This window comes from Opisthocomus hoazin, chromosome 5 (assembly GCF_030867145.1).
Source record: "Opisthocomus hoazin isolate bOpiHoa1 chromosome 5, bOpiHoa1.hap1, whole genome shotgun sequence".
NCBI classification, from domain to species: Eukaryota; Metazoa; Chordata; class Aves; order Opisthocomiformes; family Opisthocomidae; genus Opisthocomus; species Opisthocomus hoazin.
Genome location: NC_134418.1, coordinates 37,599,070 through 37,618,752, shown reverse-complemented (window position 1 = coordinate 37,618,752; position 19,683 = coordinate 37,599,070). Strand labels below are relative to the sequence as shown.

General features: G+C 38.8%; 1 protein-coding gene across 2 annotated transcripts; it reads right to left on the bottom strand.

The window, feature by feature from the left end:
• Positions 1–1,705: 1,705 nt before the first annotated feature.
• Positions 1,706–19,448, bottom strand: PLK4 (polo like kinase 4). 2 transcript variants are annotated; one of them, XM_075422199.1, is made up of 16 exons: positions 19,178–19,448; positions 18,561–18,656; positions 17,599–17,694; positions 17,391–17,505; positions 14,404–15,436; positions 12,729–12,829; positions 10,782–11,158; positions 9,857–9,961; positions 9,366–9,468; positions 8,417–8,566; positions 7,368–7,498; positions 6,511–6,602; positions 6,020–6,161; positions 4,188–4,328; positions 3,167–3,273; positions 1,706–2,410 (listed from the first exon to the last, which is right to left on the bottom strand). In XM_075422199.1, exons 1-16 carry the CDS (start codon positions 19,205–19,207, stop codon positions 2,311–2,313), a joined length of 2,919 nt encoding a protein of 972 aa, XP_075278314.1. In that variant the 5' UTR covers positions 19,208–19,448; the 3' UTR covers positions 1,706–2,310. The 2 variants fall into 2 exon arrangements, with proteins under 2 accessions (XP_075278314.1, XP_075278313.1); XM_075422198.1 differs by lacking the exon at positions 19,178–19,448 and adding an exon at positions 18,778–18,818.
• Between the last annotated feature and the right edge of the window lie 235 nt (positions 19,449–19,683).

The following is a 19,683-nucleotide window of genomic DNA, read 5'->3' as shown; positions in this document are numbered from 1 at the left end:
TATTTTTTCAATACTGACTGAAGGAAATACAAAAGTTTTATTCTCTCTCAGGCTTTCCTACTGCAGAATCGCGAAATATTAAGAGAAAGGACTTTGCTTTTATAAGCATTTCTTTTATATGCTAATTCATAATAAATAGTACCAGAAATACTGTTTTGGTGGTAAAAACAGACTGCAAAATGAAGTGCTTCAAGTTACAGCAACTGAAAGTTACTTCAGTTATGAGAAATTGGTGTTACTTTAGACATGAGAAATGCAAGAGTTTTCAAAATGGCTAACAGGGTTAGGATTTCATGTTCTACAGCTCAGTTTGTGCTAAATGTTAGGATAAAGTAGGTGTGCTGTACGGTTTTTATTACTGTTGCCCCTCAGGCTAGCTAGCTTCCAACTTGAGTGAGAAAATGTTTGGGTACTTCAAGGGATTATTTTCCCTGTAACTTAGTTAAAGGGTTAAGGATAAAACTAGATTAAAATCTCCTCTTCTGCAGTGAACACCTGTAGAATACAGAATATCCAAAAAAAGGGGTAGCCCATGTACATTAATATGTTTATGTAATGTTTAAAATAAGAAAGCAAGGTTTTAAATTCTTTGGCTAGGACAGTCGTTTTTATATTCCTAGGTCAGCTCTATTTTAAGCTACGTCTTGTTATGCATTATCATTCTCTTATTCTTACAAAACATGTTATTTACAGGCATGGCTTCTGTTTTTATTCTGATTAGCAGTGTAATGTTACTGCATTTAAGTCACACTGTCCCTTACAAGCTAGCTGATTGTTCTTGCTAATCATTTATGCCTTTCTGCCCTCTGGTGTCTACCTCTGGCCTTCTTCAACATTTAGCTTGCACATCAAATTAGATTATGTTATATCTGAAGTAAAGAGAAGTGGTGTGGCTGATAATACATGTTTTTAACATGCAGTGCTGACCCACATCTTACCAAAGTTGACTTGCTACTTTTAAGAGTTGGTTAATTTACAATTAAAGTACTAAAACTAAACAAAAATGTTTCTTCTAAAAAAAGCTGGATTTATGTGCATATGTTTGTACCTACAGGTATATTCAAAAAAACCTTACAGTCTATGTAAGAGCTATGCATGCTACTTGATTTATCAAAGGCTTGTAATAGTTATTTTATCATATAGTCATTCCATCTCTTTATTAAGTTCCAACATGAGAAGGTTCTTTCAACTGAAAGAGCAGAAACTCTTTCTGGGGAGTTCTACAGCTCAGTTTGTGTGAGACCACATGTGCAAGCCACTGTCAGCTCCTCTGCAACTCTCCATCCTCCCCCTGGCCGCTGACACCTTTTTGGATCCCACTCAGCTTAAGCCCTTCTCCTACCTTATAAGGAAGCTGGGAGTATTTATCAGTAGCATTAGCACACTTTAAGCAAAATGCTTAAAGAAAAGCTACTGTTAATGCTACTTCAGTTTGTTATAAAGGTGATTCGTAGTGTGTAAGACAAGGTAAAAGTATCTACTAATAAAATTTCTACAGAGTAACAAACAGATTCAGTTACTACAGTATGTGTACAGTTTGTTTTCCTATCAAATGTGCTTCTGGTTTTATCAGCTGTAGGCCAAAGGTAAAATACTGACTATAACAAACCACAGTGCAATTCTTCAGTTCAGCAAGTTAGGAGTAGTTTTATACTGTTTCTCCCCAAGCTTCACACAGCCCCAGACTCCCAACATGATGCTCTAACATATCAGATCTGCTCCTGTTACAAATTGAGCTTAATACTTAGAGGAAAGGGCTCTCAATAACCCATCAGTTGCACATGAAACAAATAGATACATCTGGACAATTACCACTGCATTTATTTTTTTTGCATAAAATTCTTGTGCAGGGAAGTTAAAGCTGCTGCTACAAAAAATAAAAACAAATGGTTATAAAACATATACATATTTACATATATTACTTGTAAGACGTAAAAATATAAGTTATTTACAAATACAAACACTTCAACAGAACAGTTGCATTTTCCTTCATTGTTGGCACTAAGTAAGCAGTAGGGGATGAAAAAAATACAACAGATTCAGATTATTTCAAAAAAGTTGATGCTATCTAGAACCAAGTTGCTCAGGTCTTGCTTGAGCAAGTTTATCCATCACTTTGAGGAAAAATGTGTTTTATAAGATACTTTACAAGCAGTTTGCTACACATAAACAGAGCAACCCTTCCTTTCCTAGTTTTTTACCAGACTTTGGAAGAACTTCTGCATAAACTGAGTAGGATCAGTCACTGTACTTGAAAGTCAGTGCGTGAGTTCATTAAGCTCTTGGGTCCCGACACCTGCTTTGCTTTCATCAGTGGGGACCAGCCGGATTGGTAAACATCACAAGAATAGAAGACAGATAGTGCAGCTTCTCTTTGATGTATTCTGGCAACTTATCATTTTCTCCATACCTAGAAAGGTAAGAAAGCATACAAAATTTAGACACCTGAAAAAATGTTTTATTCCAAGACACTATAATTTTTTCAAAACTTGCCTGGAAATAGACAAACCACTAAATCAAGTAGATACTAAGTATGTCTAGACACATTGATTGCAGCTTCATGGCTTAAATCCAGGTCCCTCTTCCCTATACATATTTAACGGAAAGGAAGTGTTTCAGGTTAAGAAAATATAATTTAAAACAATGTTTGAAGCTGCAATAATATCTGAACAGACTATATGTTACTGTCTCAAACTCGTTACAGAGGAAGCATGTTCCTGAGCAGCTATATTTGTCGGGAAGTGCCCAGTGTCCAAAAGATACACAAAACTCTACCTGAGCACTTCAGATCTATGCATCAGTGTTGACATGCTATCTCCCTAATCTAACAGTGTCTTCGAATAAAAAGAAGTAGTATTAAAACCTTACTTTTCTCCCCCTCCCTCTTTTAAATACCATATGTGAATAGAGGCTATACTCTGGAGTCCAAGCAGTAGATGCATTCCCAGCTTTTTTTATTCATTTGTTTTCCAGAGTTCTGTCAAGGCTATAGGTGTTTGGGTTTTTTTAATTAGGCTTATATAAGCTAATCAACTGAGAAGTGATTGAAAAGCCAAGTTTCAGTATTTTTAACACAAAATGAATAGCAGCTATGAAGTTTACCTTATGTATAACAGCCTTGCACTGACAGTGCAGTGATCTGTTTTTACAGCAGCAATCGACTCACCTAGTTGTCTGGCCATCTGGAGATGTGTAAGTGATAGAAGAAACACCTGCTTGGGCTACCAGCTGGGATCCATCATTAAACTGAACCCACACTGCTCCACTGGTCAGCTAACAAGAGAAGTTGCATTATGGTTTGAGGACATAAAGTACAAGATGACATACCTAGAATTTCTCTAATAATTGAAGCTGAAAGTGTTTCAGAATTGCTGAAGTGACTTGGGTATCCTGGTCGGTCTTTAAAAGATAAAGACTGCATGTGTACGATTTCGGTATAAGGAGTCTCATGCAGTGTCAAGAATCAGACTCCCTAAGGTTTCAGATACTCAGCTTTAGTCCTCCTTTTCAGTGAATGTTAAATAAAGAAGTACCTTTACCTTAACCACTCCTAGAGAAATTTTAAGTAGACCAAACATAAAATAGAAGGCCCTTTTGTGAGAGTTCACAGCTATATACATTTTAAAGTTTTTATACATAAAGCAAACTTTTCCTATTAGGATAGGAAGCTTACTTTTATCTGGGTGGCAGAGAACCATTTTCTAAATCTAATGCTGGTCCCACAGAAAGGCAGAGGAAAAATTTCTCTGTAAGGAAACAGCTTTTCCTGATGCATAGGCAGATTGATTCTTCTAGTACAGATCTGCCACATATCTGTTAAAAACACTTTGTCATGACACCTTTGCATCTACATAAGTGAACAGACAAAAGTTTAACAGCTTTAATTTTTTATTAGAGTCAAATTTAAATGACAGAAGACACTGAAATAGGCAATAGCCACCACAGCAAAACTGTGACAACCTGAAACACTGAACTGTTATCTTTGGTTTGTTCTACTTACATAGTTCACCATGGTATTTATTTGGAAGGAACTTTCCACATACTAATAATTGGATTTAAACTGTAGCTGAGCTCAACTTTATGTATTCCTCACAAACCAAGTTTAAAGTCAATGACTAAACAATATATCTCAAGTTTAACAGGAAAAAAGAACAGACTTCCCTCCTTTATCAGTATTAATTTCTCACCTGAGAAGCCCAACCAACATTTTTCACAAAGACAGATTTTAAAAGTTGGGCTGAATTTGGACTGCATTCTGCTTGGTGAACAGAGGAGCAGGTAGTTTCAGCAGTGTTAGTCACAAATGCAGGCTTTTCATATGACACCACCTAGAACCCAGAAACACACAGCATTAGCAGCCGTAGTATTAATCCAACTGATTATGTACCAACTATAGTGGTCAAATACCACCTGTTTTAATCTTATGGTATATACAGACAGATTTAGGCTATATGCTTCATTTAACAGCATTACATTATAAAAACCCCACAGGATTTCATATGACTTGCTCAGTATTATGATAGTTTTTCTGCAACTTCCCTGTACTCACAAAGGAATCACTTTCCTTAAGCAGACTTTTTCTACCAAGACCCCATTTTTCTGTATCTGACTGTCAGAAAACCTTGTCCATCTTCAGGAATAGTGTTCAGCACATGTTAGATTATAAAATAGCCCACATTCAGATGACCATTTAGCCAATATTTTACAAAAACATGGACACTGCTATTAGTTGGAAACTAGAACGTTAAACACTAACAGAAGAGTTCTACAGCACATACAGAGTTTGTTATAGGTTTAGGGAGACAAAAATGATGAATTAAGAATGACAGAGGATCACTGGCCTTTAGGACACCACCACCACTACTGTTCAGGAGGAACACGTCTGCTCCTATAAAAGTTCCACTACTCGGATACCTCCTCCCATAGCCAGAGATAAGGTGCTGCGCTTAGCAGTATTAAAGATTCAGGGTTCGATAAAAAGATGCAAGTCAGAGCATGCATCTGAAATAGGATAGCTTGGTCAGGAAAGAGATCAGGATCCACATAATTACAGGAACCCAAAAGAAACAAGAAACTATACCTCAGGATATACAGATCTAGCTCAAGTATAAAGAAAGCGAAAAAGAGAGTCAAGACTAACACAGAAAGGCAACCAGCCATTGTGTTGTTTTGCTTACAAATACATACAGAAGAGAAAGCAAACAGTGAAAGCCTTCCAAAGACCTAAATATTTGCTATACAGCAAGTGGAATGAGTCTGAATGCTGAACTCTCAGGTTAGAGCTCTGGTGATGGGTAACCTTAAGTCAGTGTAAAGGTCAACACCTACCAAAGCCCTAAGGAATTTTTGTTGCCAGGTTCATTTCAGTCAAGCGAAAACTGGCAGATGCGGCACTAAGGACACGTGCTACACAGCCAAACAGAGATCCAGACCCACATAAATTCAACAAAGTTAAGATGATACAAACTCAGTGCGTCAAGACCCCAGTATAATTCACTCAGCTGGGGAAGTTGTATCAGGGCTGTGATGCAGCAGTTGAACCTTGGTGGGTCCTTTAAACAAACTAGATGAAACTGCACGCAAGCCCCTTGTTGGCTAGCCACATATATACACTTACACCTACACTTTTTTTTTTAATACACTTGATTATTTCAGAACAGTAGCCCCAAGTGCTAATATCCTTTGTGACCACCATTCAATATACAGGCCTGAGGACCCATCAGAGCTCCCCAAAACAAACTAAAGACTGTGCTGTACAACATAAGCAAGCAATTTTCAAACTATATTCCAAGTGAGTCATTTGTGGTAAAGTTTTGGAGGATTTTGACTTTTCATATGATCTTAAATCCAGGAATCAAAAGTTAGTAGAAATCCACGTTTACATTTCTAGTCAAGATGCTCACAAATGGCTAATAAAAGCCTCCATCCATACAAATGTAATTCCGTTAGTTGAAATAAACCCACAATATTTTAATTCCTGCTGGAGAGTAGTCTCCACTGTATGCTCTTGTGTACTTACAGAAGGAGGACAGTTCGGAGTTTGAACTGGAGTAGAACTGGCAGCTGTATTTCTATCCAGTGCCATGACTTCTTTTGAACAGCTTGTATTGTCCAAGAACAGAGATGCTACAGCCTGTGGCGATTCAGAATTGCCAGGTTTTCTGAAAAAATAATGAGAGAAATTGTGAAAAAGTCTGTCCAAAAGGGACTAAAGAAACAAGTGAGGAGACACAGCTTTTCCTTTAGTTTATCATGGACTGTACAAAGCACTTGATGGCATTGGTCTTCTGAAGAAGTGTTTAGTCCAAATCCACAAGCGTATGTTGTCCTAGCATCAAAGGAGGCTTTGCAGATCCAAAATAAGTTCATATATGCTATCAAGTTAATATTTATCTTGCTAATGACTATGAACCTTTTTTAAACAACGCTGGCTTCTGCAAACATTAGCTGCATAAGGCTGCTTAGTGGGAAGATTCAAATGCATAAGTATTTTCAAGCAAAAGATACTACCTTCCAACAATTATTGGAAAAAATGGAACACTTGCACTCCTTTTTTCTTCTTCTAAAACAGCAGATTCCAGTGCACGGCATATACGATGTCCCTGGAATTAGAAGGAGCTTGTTAAAATTTTCATTTGAGAAAGTTTCATACATGCTTAGTATGGCAGGTGAGCCTACAAAGGGAAATGTTTTTTTTGAGTGGTACTGAATATCAGTAGTAGCTGCATTCATGTACCACGGAGGTGATTCAAAAAGCTATGCTACAGCAACACTCCCTCGTTACTTCAGCACATATGGAATTACACTCTTAATATCACATCTCCTCCCCTTTTAGCAGGACTGGACAGGGGACCAGAAGACCCCTGAATTCTATTCCAGAACATAAGAGAACAGAAGGAAAAGCGAAAAGGAAATGTGTACTATGTTTTTAATGTTTCATAAGATCATAGACAAAAAATTACTCGTGAATGCTAATTGGGTGACATGAAACAAGAGAAGCAAAGCACAGCAGGCAGGCCAGTTAAACACCTGGCAGGCTTTTTGTGGTTTTTTTTGTTGTTGCTGTGGGTTTTGGTTTTGCTTTTTTAATTTGTATAAAGCAGCTTTATCTGTTCCATTTAATTCTATCACCAGACAGGCAAGCCTGGTTTACACACCAGTAAGAATTTTCTCTAACAGTCTTCGTCATGAGGCATTGTTACTGTGACCTCTACATTGATATTTGCTTTTCCAAAAAACACTGTCATCCCTCCTTACTACTGTAACGAAAAATACAAAAAGCAGCATCAGAAACACATTTGTGAAAGAGAAACTGAATTTTCAGAAAGTTGCTTTGCGCTGGAAAATGTCTATATAAAACAGCTTACCTCATTTGCGTGATCCATATAAACTTGTATTTCCTTCTTCAAACCTGCTTCGCTTTCTCCTTTCAAAGTGAAGGACTTCCCTGATTTTTCAATCACACGAGTTATACCAGCTGTCTTGTGTATCTTTGCTCCTGTAAAAAAAGAATAAAATTTCTAGTATGAATTGTATAATACACCAGCATCTATAAAATACCAATTTCTGCCATTACATTCTACTCTACTAAAGTGAATCTCACTGACTTAATTACTGCAAGAATAAAACCCCTCCTGCACAAGCTCTACGTCTAGCAGAAATAAAAAGCCACTTAACTGGGACTGTGATGCTAACAGAATGCGCTGTGTGGCCAAAGATCACTGCTTAAATGGGCTGAATAGTGTATTTATTACATATTTTAAGAACTACCTTTCTAAACAGTAATCTGAGACAAAATTAACGTCTCTTAGCAGTATTGCCAAAAATTGGTGAAGTCGGCTCTATTAGTAATTGAATACAGTTTTAAGAAAAAATGCCCATTCTTTCAATAGCACCGAATCACAGAGTTGTTAAGCCTTTTTTTGTCATAAGTTCTGTTGCGGTGTATCTATGCATGTGGAAAATCAAACTAGTTGACAGTAGTCTACAGTGAGAAAACAATCATTGGTGCAGTCTAGTTTACGAAGGGCAGAGTTGGACAAGGCAGCCTATTGCTTTTTCCGGTGAGTATTCTTGGTAACCTTATTATTTCAGTTAACAGTAGAAAGCTTAGAGTAGGGACACGCCTTTCACTAAGCAGGTTAACTATCAAATGTAGATGCAAAGAAGAGCTCATGAATAAAAACAAGGCATCATTTAAATAACACGTTTGCAACATGTACTCCCTGAAGAAGATACCAGTGAGGAACTAATGAATAATAAACTGATCTGCGAGTACTAGAATAAAAGCAGAGTGGCAAACAAATATGTTTCTAGTATTTTCTTCAACCTGAAACATTCATTATTTTGCACTATTTTAGTGCAGCTTTAATAACATGATGTGACTACCTGCATAATTGCAAAAATGAATACATACCATCATAAAAACAAATTTCAACATCTGCAGTGGGTGAATTTTCCATCAACATGCACTTGGCATATCTTGTGTAGAGCGTAACTTTGGGGGTTTTTGTCCTTACCAGCTGCACAAACTTGGCTGCATACTGGTATTTTTTCCAGTACTTTTCTAAAAAGGAAAATTTGAAAACTTTTATCAGAAGTCATCAGATTAAACACTGTGCGCCAGCTTGGAGAGAAGTAATTTAAAATACATTTTTGATAGATGAAGGCTGTGAGTAGTATTTAAGCACTTTACAGAAGTATGTTCAAAGAAACTGACTTATTTCCAACAACTTTTAGAGAACCGTTCATCTTCAATAGCTTCAATTAACATAGCTCAGAACCTAAACATTGTAAAGTGCTGCGTATACCATTTAATTAGATACCATGGTCCAGCTGGCTTCTTGGCTTTAGGTAAAACCTGTCTTTGATCTCTAAGTATTAGAGAAGTCTGCTTGTCTCTTAGAAACTTATAGTTAGCTTATATTTGTTCTTCAGCTGTCTACATTAAATACTGTCAGTGCTTTCAAATATATTTTTCCCCTTACTCCAAGTTAAGAGTATTAGGAAGCAGAAAGTGGCTGCTGTTTTAAAAATGACTTCGTAATATTTCTTCCATTCATATTTAAACAGCTTCCAATATGAATGAGAAGCTCATGAAAGTTTTAATTTTAGTACACTACATTGTAAAGGAGTGACTCCTTATAACTTCCATACAAAATGAAATAAAACCTGTGAGTTTACACTTCAGTGTGAAGTTTCAAAATACAGTTTCCAGTTAAACTGCAGTAGGCATCTCATTCTGAAAGGAGTTTTATCTTCACAATTATCTGAAAAGTAGTGGCTAAAAGCCACTTTTTAAAGACTCCAACAAAATCCAGTTAATCACATTAATCATCATAATTTTAAAATAAATTTCAGGTTACCTGGCAAGTTGTCAAAATTATACATAGAGATGTCTTCAGGAGGAGCAGGAGGTCTGTCACCAAGAAGGAAACCTCTTCCTCCATTCGGATGATAAACTGCAATCTACAAAAAGGGAAAAAGAAGTGTGTTTACAATTGCAACTTACTACAGCACTCCCTACTTTTAACAGATATGGAAATAAGTCACAGTTTAATCAATTACCGTAATTTACCATGAACACACTATTCCTCCAAGTAATTATTTAACAGCAGCAGATCTTCAACAATACTTCATCTATTCCAAAAGTCAAGCCCAGTTTTGCACCGAAACAATTGCTTCCTACCTATATTTGTATGGCTGTGCTATGGTGGGGAAAAAAGTTTACAGCTGTGCACATGTAAACATCGCCCTTCCAAACAAATAATCACATAAATGAAAACAAAAGACCTCTGAAAGGACAGAATACTCTAAGCTCTTTATACAACAGTGAAGAAATTGAAAACATACTCACCGTATTTCCATCACAAGATATTCTGAGAACTTCTTTCACAAGTTCCTGTGAATGGTGTTCTTTTAGAAACTCCATACACACTTCCCCAGTACCTAAAATGCTCACCTAAAATATATTAAATATTCAAGTTAAACAAAAACACCTCTACTTTCTGGCAAGATAAGATACCATTTCTTCCCACAAATGCTTTAAAAAAATGGTTTTCTTCTTCAAATGCAGTGCATTAACTTTTGCTATTAGTGCTATTAAAACAGAACAGTTCAGCATGACTGAAGGTTATAAACTCAGTCAGTGAGGGTGTGGCTTCTTAAATGACAAATCAAATGAAGACAGGTCAGCTCGATTATGTTCTTTTTAAAAAAAAAAAAAAAATTGGGGGGGCAGGGAGAAACACGACAGGATGAGCAAGACTATAAGAAATGGAACAAAAGGGTGATACTAGGAACAAACCAACCAGAAAATTTATGTGAATAAATTTCCCACCCACAAGACAGGGAAAAAGCAGCACTAAAGGAGAAAGATTCCAGTTTTCACTTGAGAGCAAAACTGTTCTCATTTCTAATCCAGTTATTTAGATAATCTCAAAGTGTTTGATGTTTGACACAGTTAAAATCTTAAATGCAACTGTACAGCTAAGCAGGACAGAGTTTTAGAACTGTGGGACATATATATGCACTTAATACTTGCTATGTCTACCTACAGTTTCTTCGCTTGCAAGCTAAAAGCAATGCCATGTTACTATTTGCAGGAAGCGACCACGAGTATTCCATACACAAAAACTACGATGCACCTTACTAATATAACTTTAAATTAAATTATTATAGATTAAGTTTTCTAAAAACAAATGCTTCTAGTTTCCTAAGTGATTTTTAAGAGACAGTCACACTATATTTAAGTTGCTCCTGTTTTAAGAACCAATACATACCACTGCATTTTTTGTTTTTTGCCTGATTGGTTTTAGCCTGCAAGCATTGAGAGGTGCTACTGTACTTCGCAGTGTAGGTTTCTGATGTGCTGGTGCTTCTTTGCCCCACATTTGGTTTTGTTCTGAAGTTGACCAAAGGCCACACGTAGAAGATGAGGGCTGAATTTTCTCAGGTTTGCAGAGAACTCCAGGGATGTATTTTTTTGGGTTTCTCTGGTTTAAAGAATGAGGACAGTTGATGGATGCATCACAATTCCTTATATCTTTTAAGGTGTTCCATGCGTTTCTTGAGCCATCTTTCTGCACGTTCTGATGATACCGAAAACCTCCATGGGCATTACTGTTGCCAGTTAGGTCTGCAGGTGGTCTCAGCGGAACTGAAAGAATCATAAAAGTACATTGTAGATTCAAAGAGTCACAGTCAAAAGAAAAAATAAGTTATTACGTTTTTAAAAGCTTTTGAAAATATCATCTTAGAAGGCTTACTTGAGTGGAGAATGGGATTTCCTTAATCTCAGTCCAAATCATTAGGGTATGACTTTAGTACCAATCAATACTAACGCTAACAAAATTCCAGCGCTACTTGACATACACTGTTATTACATTTCAGTTACGATGGCCTTCAGTCTTAATATATATCAAATCATTTTGCAAAACAAAATACTAAGATTTCAAATATATACTTAAACAAGAATTAGTTTACAAGAATTAATCTGTTGAAACAGTTTACTTGCCCTTCAGATAACCACTAGTACAAAGTTTCATTTAAGTTTCAGCTTAACTAACTAGTGTTTTAGCATCAACCAGAGGTTTTAATACTCAAGATGTTAAATGCACACTCCAAAACCCTTGTTTTAATATCCAGTCACTCGTTAAAAGACAAAAAACTATTTTTTATATTTAAACTTCCTACAACTGCTTCCCCACTTTTGATATTTAAGCCCTTGATGATCAGCTTTCACCTCACCCACACAAGTAAGGCACTCCTCCTGCCATGCTGCAGAACAGTTGAGAAAGGACCAAAAATTAAATAGGATTATTCAGGCCATATGCCATATGATTCCAATGCCCTGTAGACAGGGAGGGAAGGAGCCCAGTAATATCAAAACAAAAAAAGGACAGAATGGATGTGTGATTTAGTTTTATGATTAAATTACATTATTTATAAACGATGTAATACGATGCATGACAAAGAATGCCTCCTTCCCTTCTGTGTCTTTTGTCCTTTCCTCCACCCCTCCTTCTGCAGCCTCATTATCTTTCTCATTCACTGAGGTCCCATTTTCTCTTAAGGTGTATTTGCACAACTAAATTAACAGGGCTTTTGAGTCACCTGCCAATTGTTTGTCACATATTTATACTTACACCTTTCAGGTATATTCACAACTGAATAATTATGGCAGATTCTAGAATTGTGTTTTCCTCTCTTTTTGCCTTTTTTTTTTTCCCCTAAAATACTAGAAAAGAATGATCTCTTTTCAGGAAGCTCAGTACTTGAACTCAATGTACAATTTCTTCACTGTTCTGAAGGCAGTTACGTACAGTTCATTATACCAACCCAACAGCTGAAGAGGAACTCCAACTACAAAACCTTGAGAAAACAAAACACTGTTTTCAATGGGATATTTCTTGCTTAAGAATGATGCTACAAATTAGCGAAGCTGGAAATCATTTTGCCTCTTTCAATATCTGTGTCAATTTTTTGCAGTGACAAGTCAGTTTAGGGTCTCCCATGCTTTTCATTCAGAAACAAAGTCTCTGTTTACATCCAGTCGCTGTTATTTCAGATGCCAGCACTATGCTCTTGTGTCACAGTTACTTGGCCATACACATAGATACCCCTTCTGCCACAAGTTTGAAGAAATAAAATAGAGAAAAACCACAGAAACAGTTACAAATCAGTACTCCAACTTGAGTGCAAAAATATACAACTGATTCGTAACACACCATTTGTTTGCATGCTTCCGAGCCACTGCTGCATTGTTTCAGCCTGGGACTTCTGCTCTAACAAACCAAGTTGGGGCTTCACTGGGTACAGATAATTTGAGCTGCAAAATAAAAGTTACACATGTAATAAAGATTACAACAAAAACACTTGCACAACAAAACTTATAATGTTGCAGCTGCAGAAACCATAACACTTTTAGAACATTTAAGAAACGTAGGTGACATTTTGCAGGTCTAGACAGCTTAGAACATGCTTCTTTTCACAGGGAATTTTCATTGGGTAAGCTCCTGTGAGGTTCTCTGTCTCAGTAGCCTGTACTTGTCTGTACTTTCTTTTTGCAATGATCACTACTTTAGCATTGTCAAAGACCCAGTTATCAAAAAAAACCCCACAGAATATAAGCATCTAATTTAGGTCTTAGAACCTTGCATTGCTGTGCAGGCTAACTATAGATGTTGGAGGCTCTCCTATCATGAATCTTCTAAAAAAAGTAGTAACCATTCAGTTAATCCCCACACTCATATTAATATTCTGTCGCATTTACATCCAGCATGTCTTTATGAAGTCACATAGGGAATACAAGTAAGCATTATGTTAACATTTGCTTAAATAAATTTTTTGATTCATCAAACATTTCTCAAACTACAAAGAATGCACATGCCCATTGAACTTGCTGAACAGAGGCTAATGTCCAGCACTTGTGACTAGTCAAGAAAAACTTCTTAGTCCACTTTTTCTACAAGGAAAAGTGCTCATTTGCATTTTCCCTGAACTGATCCGCAAAAAGAAAAACATACAAAACCATCCCAGAAAGTTGTCCGTTCTTAGCGTGCAGAGAAATGCAAGAACTAAGATATGCAACAGTCCTTATACTAAAATAGGAATGCGTTCTTTGATATTCTGCTGATGGAAAAAACAAAGCAAACTTCTGAGCACAGGTTTAAGTTTACTACAAAGAAGGGCTCTTGGTGCACAGCAGTGCACAGAAGGCAAAGATGAGGCCTCCAACTACACAGAAAACATCCTAGCATCACTTGTAGATTTGACACCCAAGTTGGTTCGTAACAGCTGTGAAAGTCCACCAACATATAGAATGAAGCCAGGATTTTCACCCAGAAACTGCAACTAAGGACAAAACCAAGTTTCAGGTAGTTATCTCTGAGTGTTATTTTCCTTTCTGATACACCAGTTTTATAATCCATCATCTAATCTTGTACTTAATTTGGGTTTTTTCCTTTACTTTGTCTAAGCATAATATAAAAAACGAGAGAGCACCAAGTAAAAATGTTGGTAATCACACCCTGAATGCATTCTACCCTAGCCTATGTCTCTTCTACAAAGAAGAATTATCAAGGCTCTCTACTACAATTACTGGGGGGAAAGAAATACTCAACTTGCTGCACATGGAAATAAGTCAATAAGAGAGTATTACCAGGATAAATAAAAGCTACGATCTAGCTAGCTGATGCGCTGCATCTATGAATGTTAAGACAGCGATGGAGCGGAGGTAAACCTCTACACAGCAACAGCATCACCTATCACCCTCTCCTATTTGGTATGCAAGCGACAAGTGTAGATACTTTTGGCACTTGCTACAGCTTAGTTACAGGAAAAATCGTGCATTTAACATATAAGGCAGCTCTAAATTTCATCTTAATAAAAACTGATTCTTACTGTGGTTGATCTTTCACAGGTGGAGATATTTGCCCTTCAAAAGAACCAGAAATACTAGAAGTCTTCTCCTTAAATATCTCTCCTATGTCAGTATAGCTGTTGGCAGGTGAAAAGCATTCTGTATTTTCCCTTGTTGCTACTTTAGGCTTAGAAAGCAGTTCCATAGAGTAACACCTCTCAACAATGTTTGATATGCCTTGATTCTGACTGTGGGATGTGCCAGACCTATCTGAAGAGTGGGCTCTTCGAAGGTAACGCGAATGGGGTCTCTCTTCAGCAAGTTGCACGGTTCTTCCCCTGCCAGTTACGCCAATTTCTTTTCCCTGAATTCCCCACTGATGAAAAGAACCACTTCTATCTACAGATGAAGTATCGCTGGAATTCTTGTTTTTAGGAAAAAAAGTCATTTTATTTGGGAGTGGCTGTCCAACTAACAGCTTCTTCTTTTCCTTCAAGCAACCACTGGTACTGATGTTGGAAGAACCTGTGAAGGTTGTAGAGATGGTAGCATTTCCACTGTCCATGGAACCTTCTGAAGTTCCCGAATCTTTACTCTGTGCAGAGCTACACCTGGACATAAAAGGATGATCCAACACTGAGGAAAGACTCAAACGATCTGCTGGATTTTTGCGAAGTAACCTATGTATAAGGTCTTGCGCCTCTCTTGATAAAAAGGCTGGCATTTCATAATCTGCAAATACTACTTTATTAAGCGTGTTCTTGACCGTGTCAGTGTCAAAAGGTGGCTTTCCAATAAGAAGAGTGTAAAACATACAGCCCAAAGACCACACATCAGATTCAAGTCCATGTGGACTCCTTGTGGCTATCTCTGGAGAAATGTAATTTGGAGTTCCACACATGGTGTAATGCTTTTCATGAGGCATTTTCAGCTGAGTTGCTAGTCCAAAATCAGCAATCTTGACATTCATATTATTAGTGAGTAAGATATTAGAAAGGGTGAGGTCCCGGTGCAGTATTCCATGAGAATGAAGATATAGCATACCCGTGATAATCTGATGCAAGAAGTGTCGGGCTGTCAAAACACAAAACCAGATATTTTAGTCGTGTAATTGAAATCGTAGACATGAAATGACGACTTTTTGAAGTCTGCTATTGGTCTAGCACTTTTTTTTTTAATAAAAAGGATCTTACAAGGATGTTTAAGTGTTATGCTAATGAGATTGGAATTAACCTTCTGCTTTTTGCTTTAAGCAATATCGCATGACTATGTTCTAAGGCAGCTCATAAAAAAAGTTCTCTAATGCAGTAACCAGATGTTTCTTTGCTAACAGAATAACGTGAACAGGTCTGAAGATATTTTCAATTGGCCTAAACTTTTTAAAATTAGATGCTTAATAATCTAAAAAGTTTGCTGTTTCTGCAAGTGTGGAACAAGTTAACACACAAAATCAAGCAGCTTCGCTATGTGCAGATTATAGAATATAGGAGACAATTTGGATTAATGTGTTTTATCATTAGCAAACTGGCAAGGATAGTAATGTTTCAATAACTTTTAAGTTCACAATATTGGGATAGTCTTTCTGTACTATCACACTAGTAATTCAAGGAATATTCAAGAGTTTTAGCTTACAGCAGGAATAACAAAACCTCATCCAGGCTGAAACGGCATCATTTATTATGATGTTGCAATTACAGCAATTTTAAGAATGATTCTTTCTAGAGCCAACAATTTACATTTCTTCTCCTTCTCTTTAGCAGAGGGCAAAGACTGGTGAGTAACAAATGTTAGTAGAAACCACTCCTCAAAGACAGAGACTGCTTTATCCAGGTCAGTGGTTTATCAGCTTTTAGAACTAAGGTACCATCAGCTGAACTATTTTTGCTGGAGCAGATCTGAATTAAACAGATGCCCATATAGCAGCGCCCCTTTAATCCAGCCTGTGATCTGGGTTCCAAAAAATCCATATACATAATAGTTTCACAGAATTAGATTAGAAGCTGCTAGAGAATAGGTAAACTGAAAGAACTGTGAAAGAGATGACCAGCATGGTAAATCTGAAAACAGCAGAGGCAATAACCACTGAATCCAGGACAGCTTGTTTGGCTGTGCTCTCAAACATCATACACAGCAGCTTGCTTTGCGCCTTTTTTTTTTTTGTAATTGCACTGTTCTGGTTCAGCTTTCAGCGGTCATTTAACTGAAATCCTCTCACTCTCAACTGTAAGAAAACGAAATGCTAGTAAATTCATAAGTACAATTCTTTTTTGCAAGAATTCTTTCTCAAAACTCTATTCAAGAGAGTAATGTATCCAATTTAAAAAGTTGTGTAATTACTCTTACAATGAACTCTCAAAGACAGGATTTTCAGTGCTTTCCATAAGAAACAGAAATAAAACTACAGTAAAATTTCTCCTCAGTTGCCAGTCCTTCAGAAATTCTAGATGGACTGTCAGACTGCATATTTCCTTGCTAACTCAGCCCTTCAGCAAGTTACCTGCATTATCTTCATTTCCACACACCCTGGAACACAGTAAATGTTTCCAAAGATACCACATCAGGGAAACTATAATCTGGAAAGCTTTCTAACTGGTGACATGCAATACAGTAATACTGAGGTCAAGCGGTGCAACACAAAGAAAGCAAGTCTGTGGATGTGAAGTTGCCAGTTTTCCTCTGTGGAGCTTCCCGCTCTTTGACCTATACTTCAACATAAAATTATGTACAAAGGTAAACTCCACTTTGTATATACCTCTAGCTTTTAAGTTCACTGTCTTTTTTTTTAAACCCCAAATAGCACACACTACTGTGAAATGGCATAAGCAGAAACAAAAGTATACAGAAATTCAAGTGAACAGGTGTAATTGTCATTAATCTCTAGATTATCGCTTATCACAAGATTTTAAGCTACACAAACTGGTTCAGAGTTATAGCAGTTTTAAATATCCTTTCATCAGAATGAAATGTTTATTCAGTAAGCCAAAACATTAATGCAGAGCTACACAGAAAAAAAAAAAATAAATCTCACCTTCTTCTTCTGAAAATGGTTTCTTTCTGTTCTTTATGTATCTGCTCATTTCACCATTGTGACACATCTCAAGTATCAAGTATACATAGTTGCTATCTTCAAAATAGTTATAAAGCTAGAACATAAAACAGTGAAAAAATTAAAATACATTCGTAGACTATACAGCAAGTCACATACATAGTCCTTTCGACAAAAACATGATTCTTACCTCAAGTATAGATGGATGCTTTAGCTGACAATGTATTTTCACCTCATTTTGAACCCTCTGTACCATTCCAACTTTGTGCATGGCTTTTTTATCTATCTGTAAACAGATCACAATATTTTTCAATCAATTATTTCATTGATTATGTGCACATTAGTTTCAAGCGAACTTGAAATTTTAATGTTAAATGCATGTGTGCCTGAAAACCTCTAAATATAAGCAAGTTTTCACATAGCTTAACGTACTATATGCTTTTAATGAACAAGTACCATTGATAAGCAGAACACAAAACTGCCTGAAAGTAGACAAGTTTAACTTTTTCCATAGTATCACTAATTACAAAATTTTCTGAAGTACTTAAGCAGAGAAAGCTAATTCTGATTTTGCCAGGCAGGTAGGCTAAATACGCTTAATACTAAACAGGTGGCTAAATAAAAAGTATTACAGATAAATGAATCTGGCAAAACACTTGTGATATGCAAGTATCCTTAGCAAAGTTTGTCCCGGCAGTGAGAGAAATTTTTCAAGGCATTTTTTCCAGGACCACTCCAGCCACATGGATTCTAAATGAAGTTTATGTGGTCACAGATTTCTGAATTAGAATTATAGGGTTGCTTGTCCACCCAATATTGAATAGTTGATCTTCAATTCTTTTAATACCACTGTAAGCATTTCTATTAATTACCAGTACAGTCTACTTGGTCGTACTGCATCTTTCAAGATTGAATCCTAATCGAAATATCAGTTGCATACAGACAATCCAGGCACGAATATCCAGCTATTAATTACCAGTACAGTCTATCTGGTCATACTGCATCTTTCAAGATCGAATCGTAATCTAAATATCAGTTAGATACAAACAAAAAATACGGGCACGAATGCCCAACCGCATAACCCCAACCTGTGGCGACTTGCCCTCATTCAGATTCTTGGAAGACAGAGACTTCCTCGGCTGGCTGCCTTACCATTTTGATAGCCACTTCCAGACCGGTTTTCAGGGATACTGCTCTGTAGACCCCCGCGAAGGAGCCTTTCCCCAGGAGGTTCCCCACCTTGAAATCCTGCACAACACAAACAGATCACCGCCGTCAGCCCCAGCTTCGGAGCCCCTCTCCCCACGCAGATTCTCCCCCCAGAAGGGGGGAGAAGGGACTGGGTTCCCCACACCTCCCGGGGCCGTACCTGGACGGAGCCCTCCGGGGCTCGGCGGCGGGCGGCGGCGGGGCCGCGCAGCACCCCCGGCTGCATCGTCCTCCCCGGGCGGCGGCCGCCTTCCACTGCCACCGGCGCTGCCCGGGGCGGGACGGCGCCGCCACCTTCCCGCCGCCTCTCCCGCCGCTCACCGGGGACGAGAGACTCCCGCCCCCGGCTCCCTCTGCCATGGCAACGGCCGCGGAACAACCGCCGCCCGCCCCGCAAACACAGAGCGCCCGGGGGCCCCGCACGCACAGGAGCTCAGGGAACGTGAGGGTGAGGGCCGCCTGCTGCAAACGAGCCGCCCGGGAGAGGGACGAACCCCGCCGCCCGGCCCTGCGCCCTCAGGAAATGGCGGGGGGGGGGAGTAGGGGGCTGGGCGCCGCACCTCTATTTTCTCGCCGATGCAGGTCGCCATGGCGCCGGCCGCTCTCCCCGGGTCCCACTACGGGTTCTCCTCAGGACCTCGGCCGCGGGTGGCCATCACGGCGCCCGCCGCCGCCCGCCTTGACCCAGGTCTGCGCGCTCACGGGCCCAGCGGCCGCTCCCCTCCCCCGGCCCGGCCTCCATTTTGAAAAATCGCGCCGTTACCCCGGCCCCGGCCCGGGCCCGCCCCAGGTCGAGGCTGCGTCTGACGCAATCGCGTCACGCAGAGGCGCCCGCGGCTCTCGTGGTCGGGCCGGGAGACGCCGCGCATGCGCAGGACGCCGCGTGCCCAGTTCCCCGGCAGCCGTTACGGCGCATGCGCTGTTGGGGGGCCGGCGGCGGTTGAGGCGGTGGCGGGCTCGTGCCTCTCCTCGGCCGGGCGGCTGAGACATAACCGCTTCTGACAGCCCCGCGCCGTTCCAGGTGTCTCCCCTCAGAGGGGCAGGGTCAGCTCCTGGTCGGTTGTGA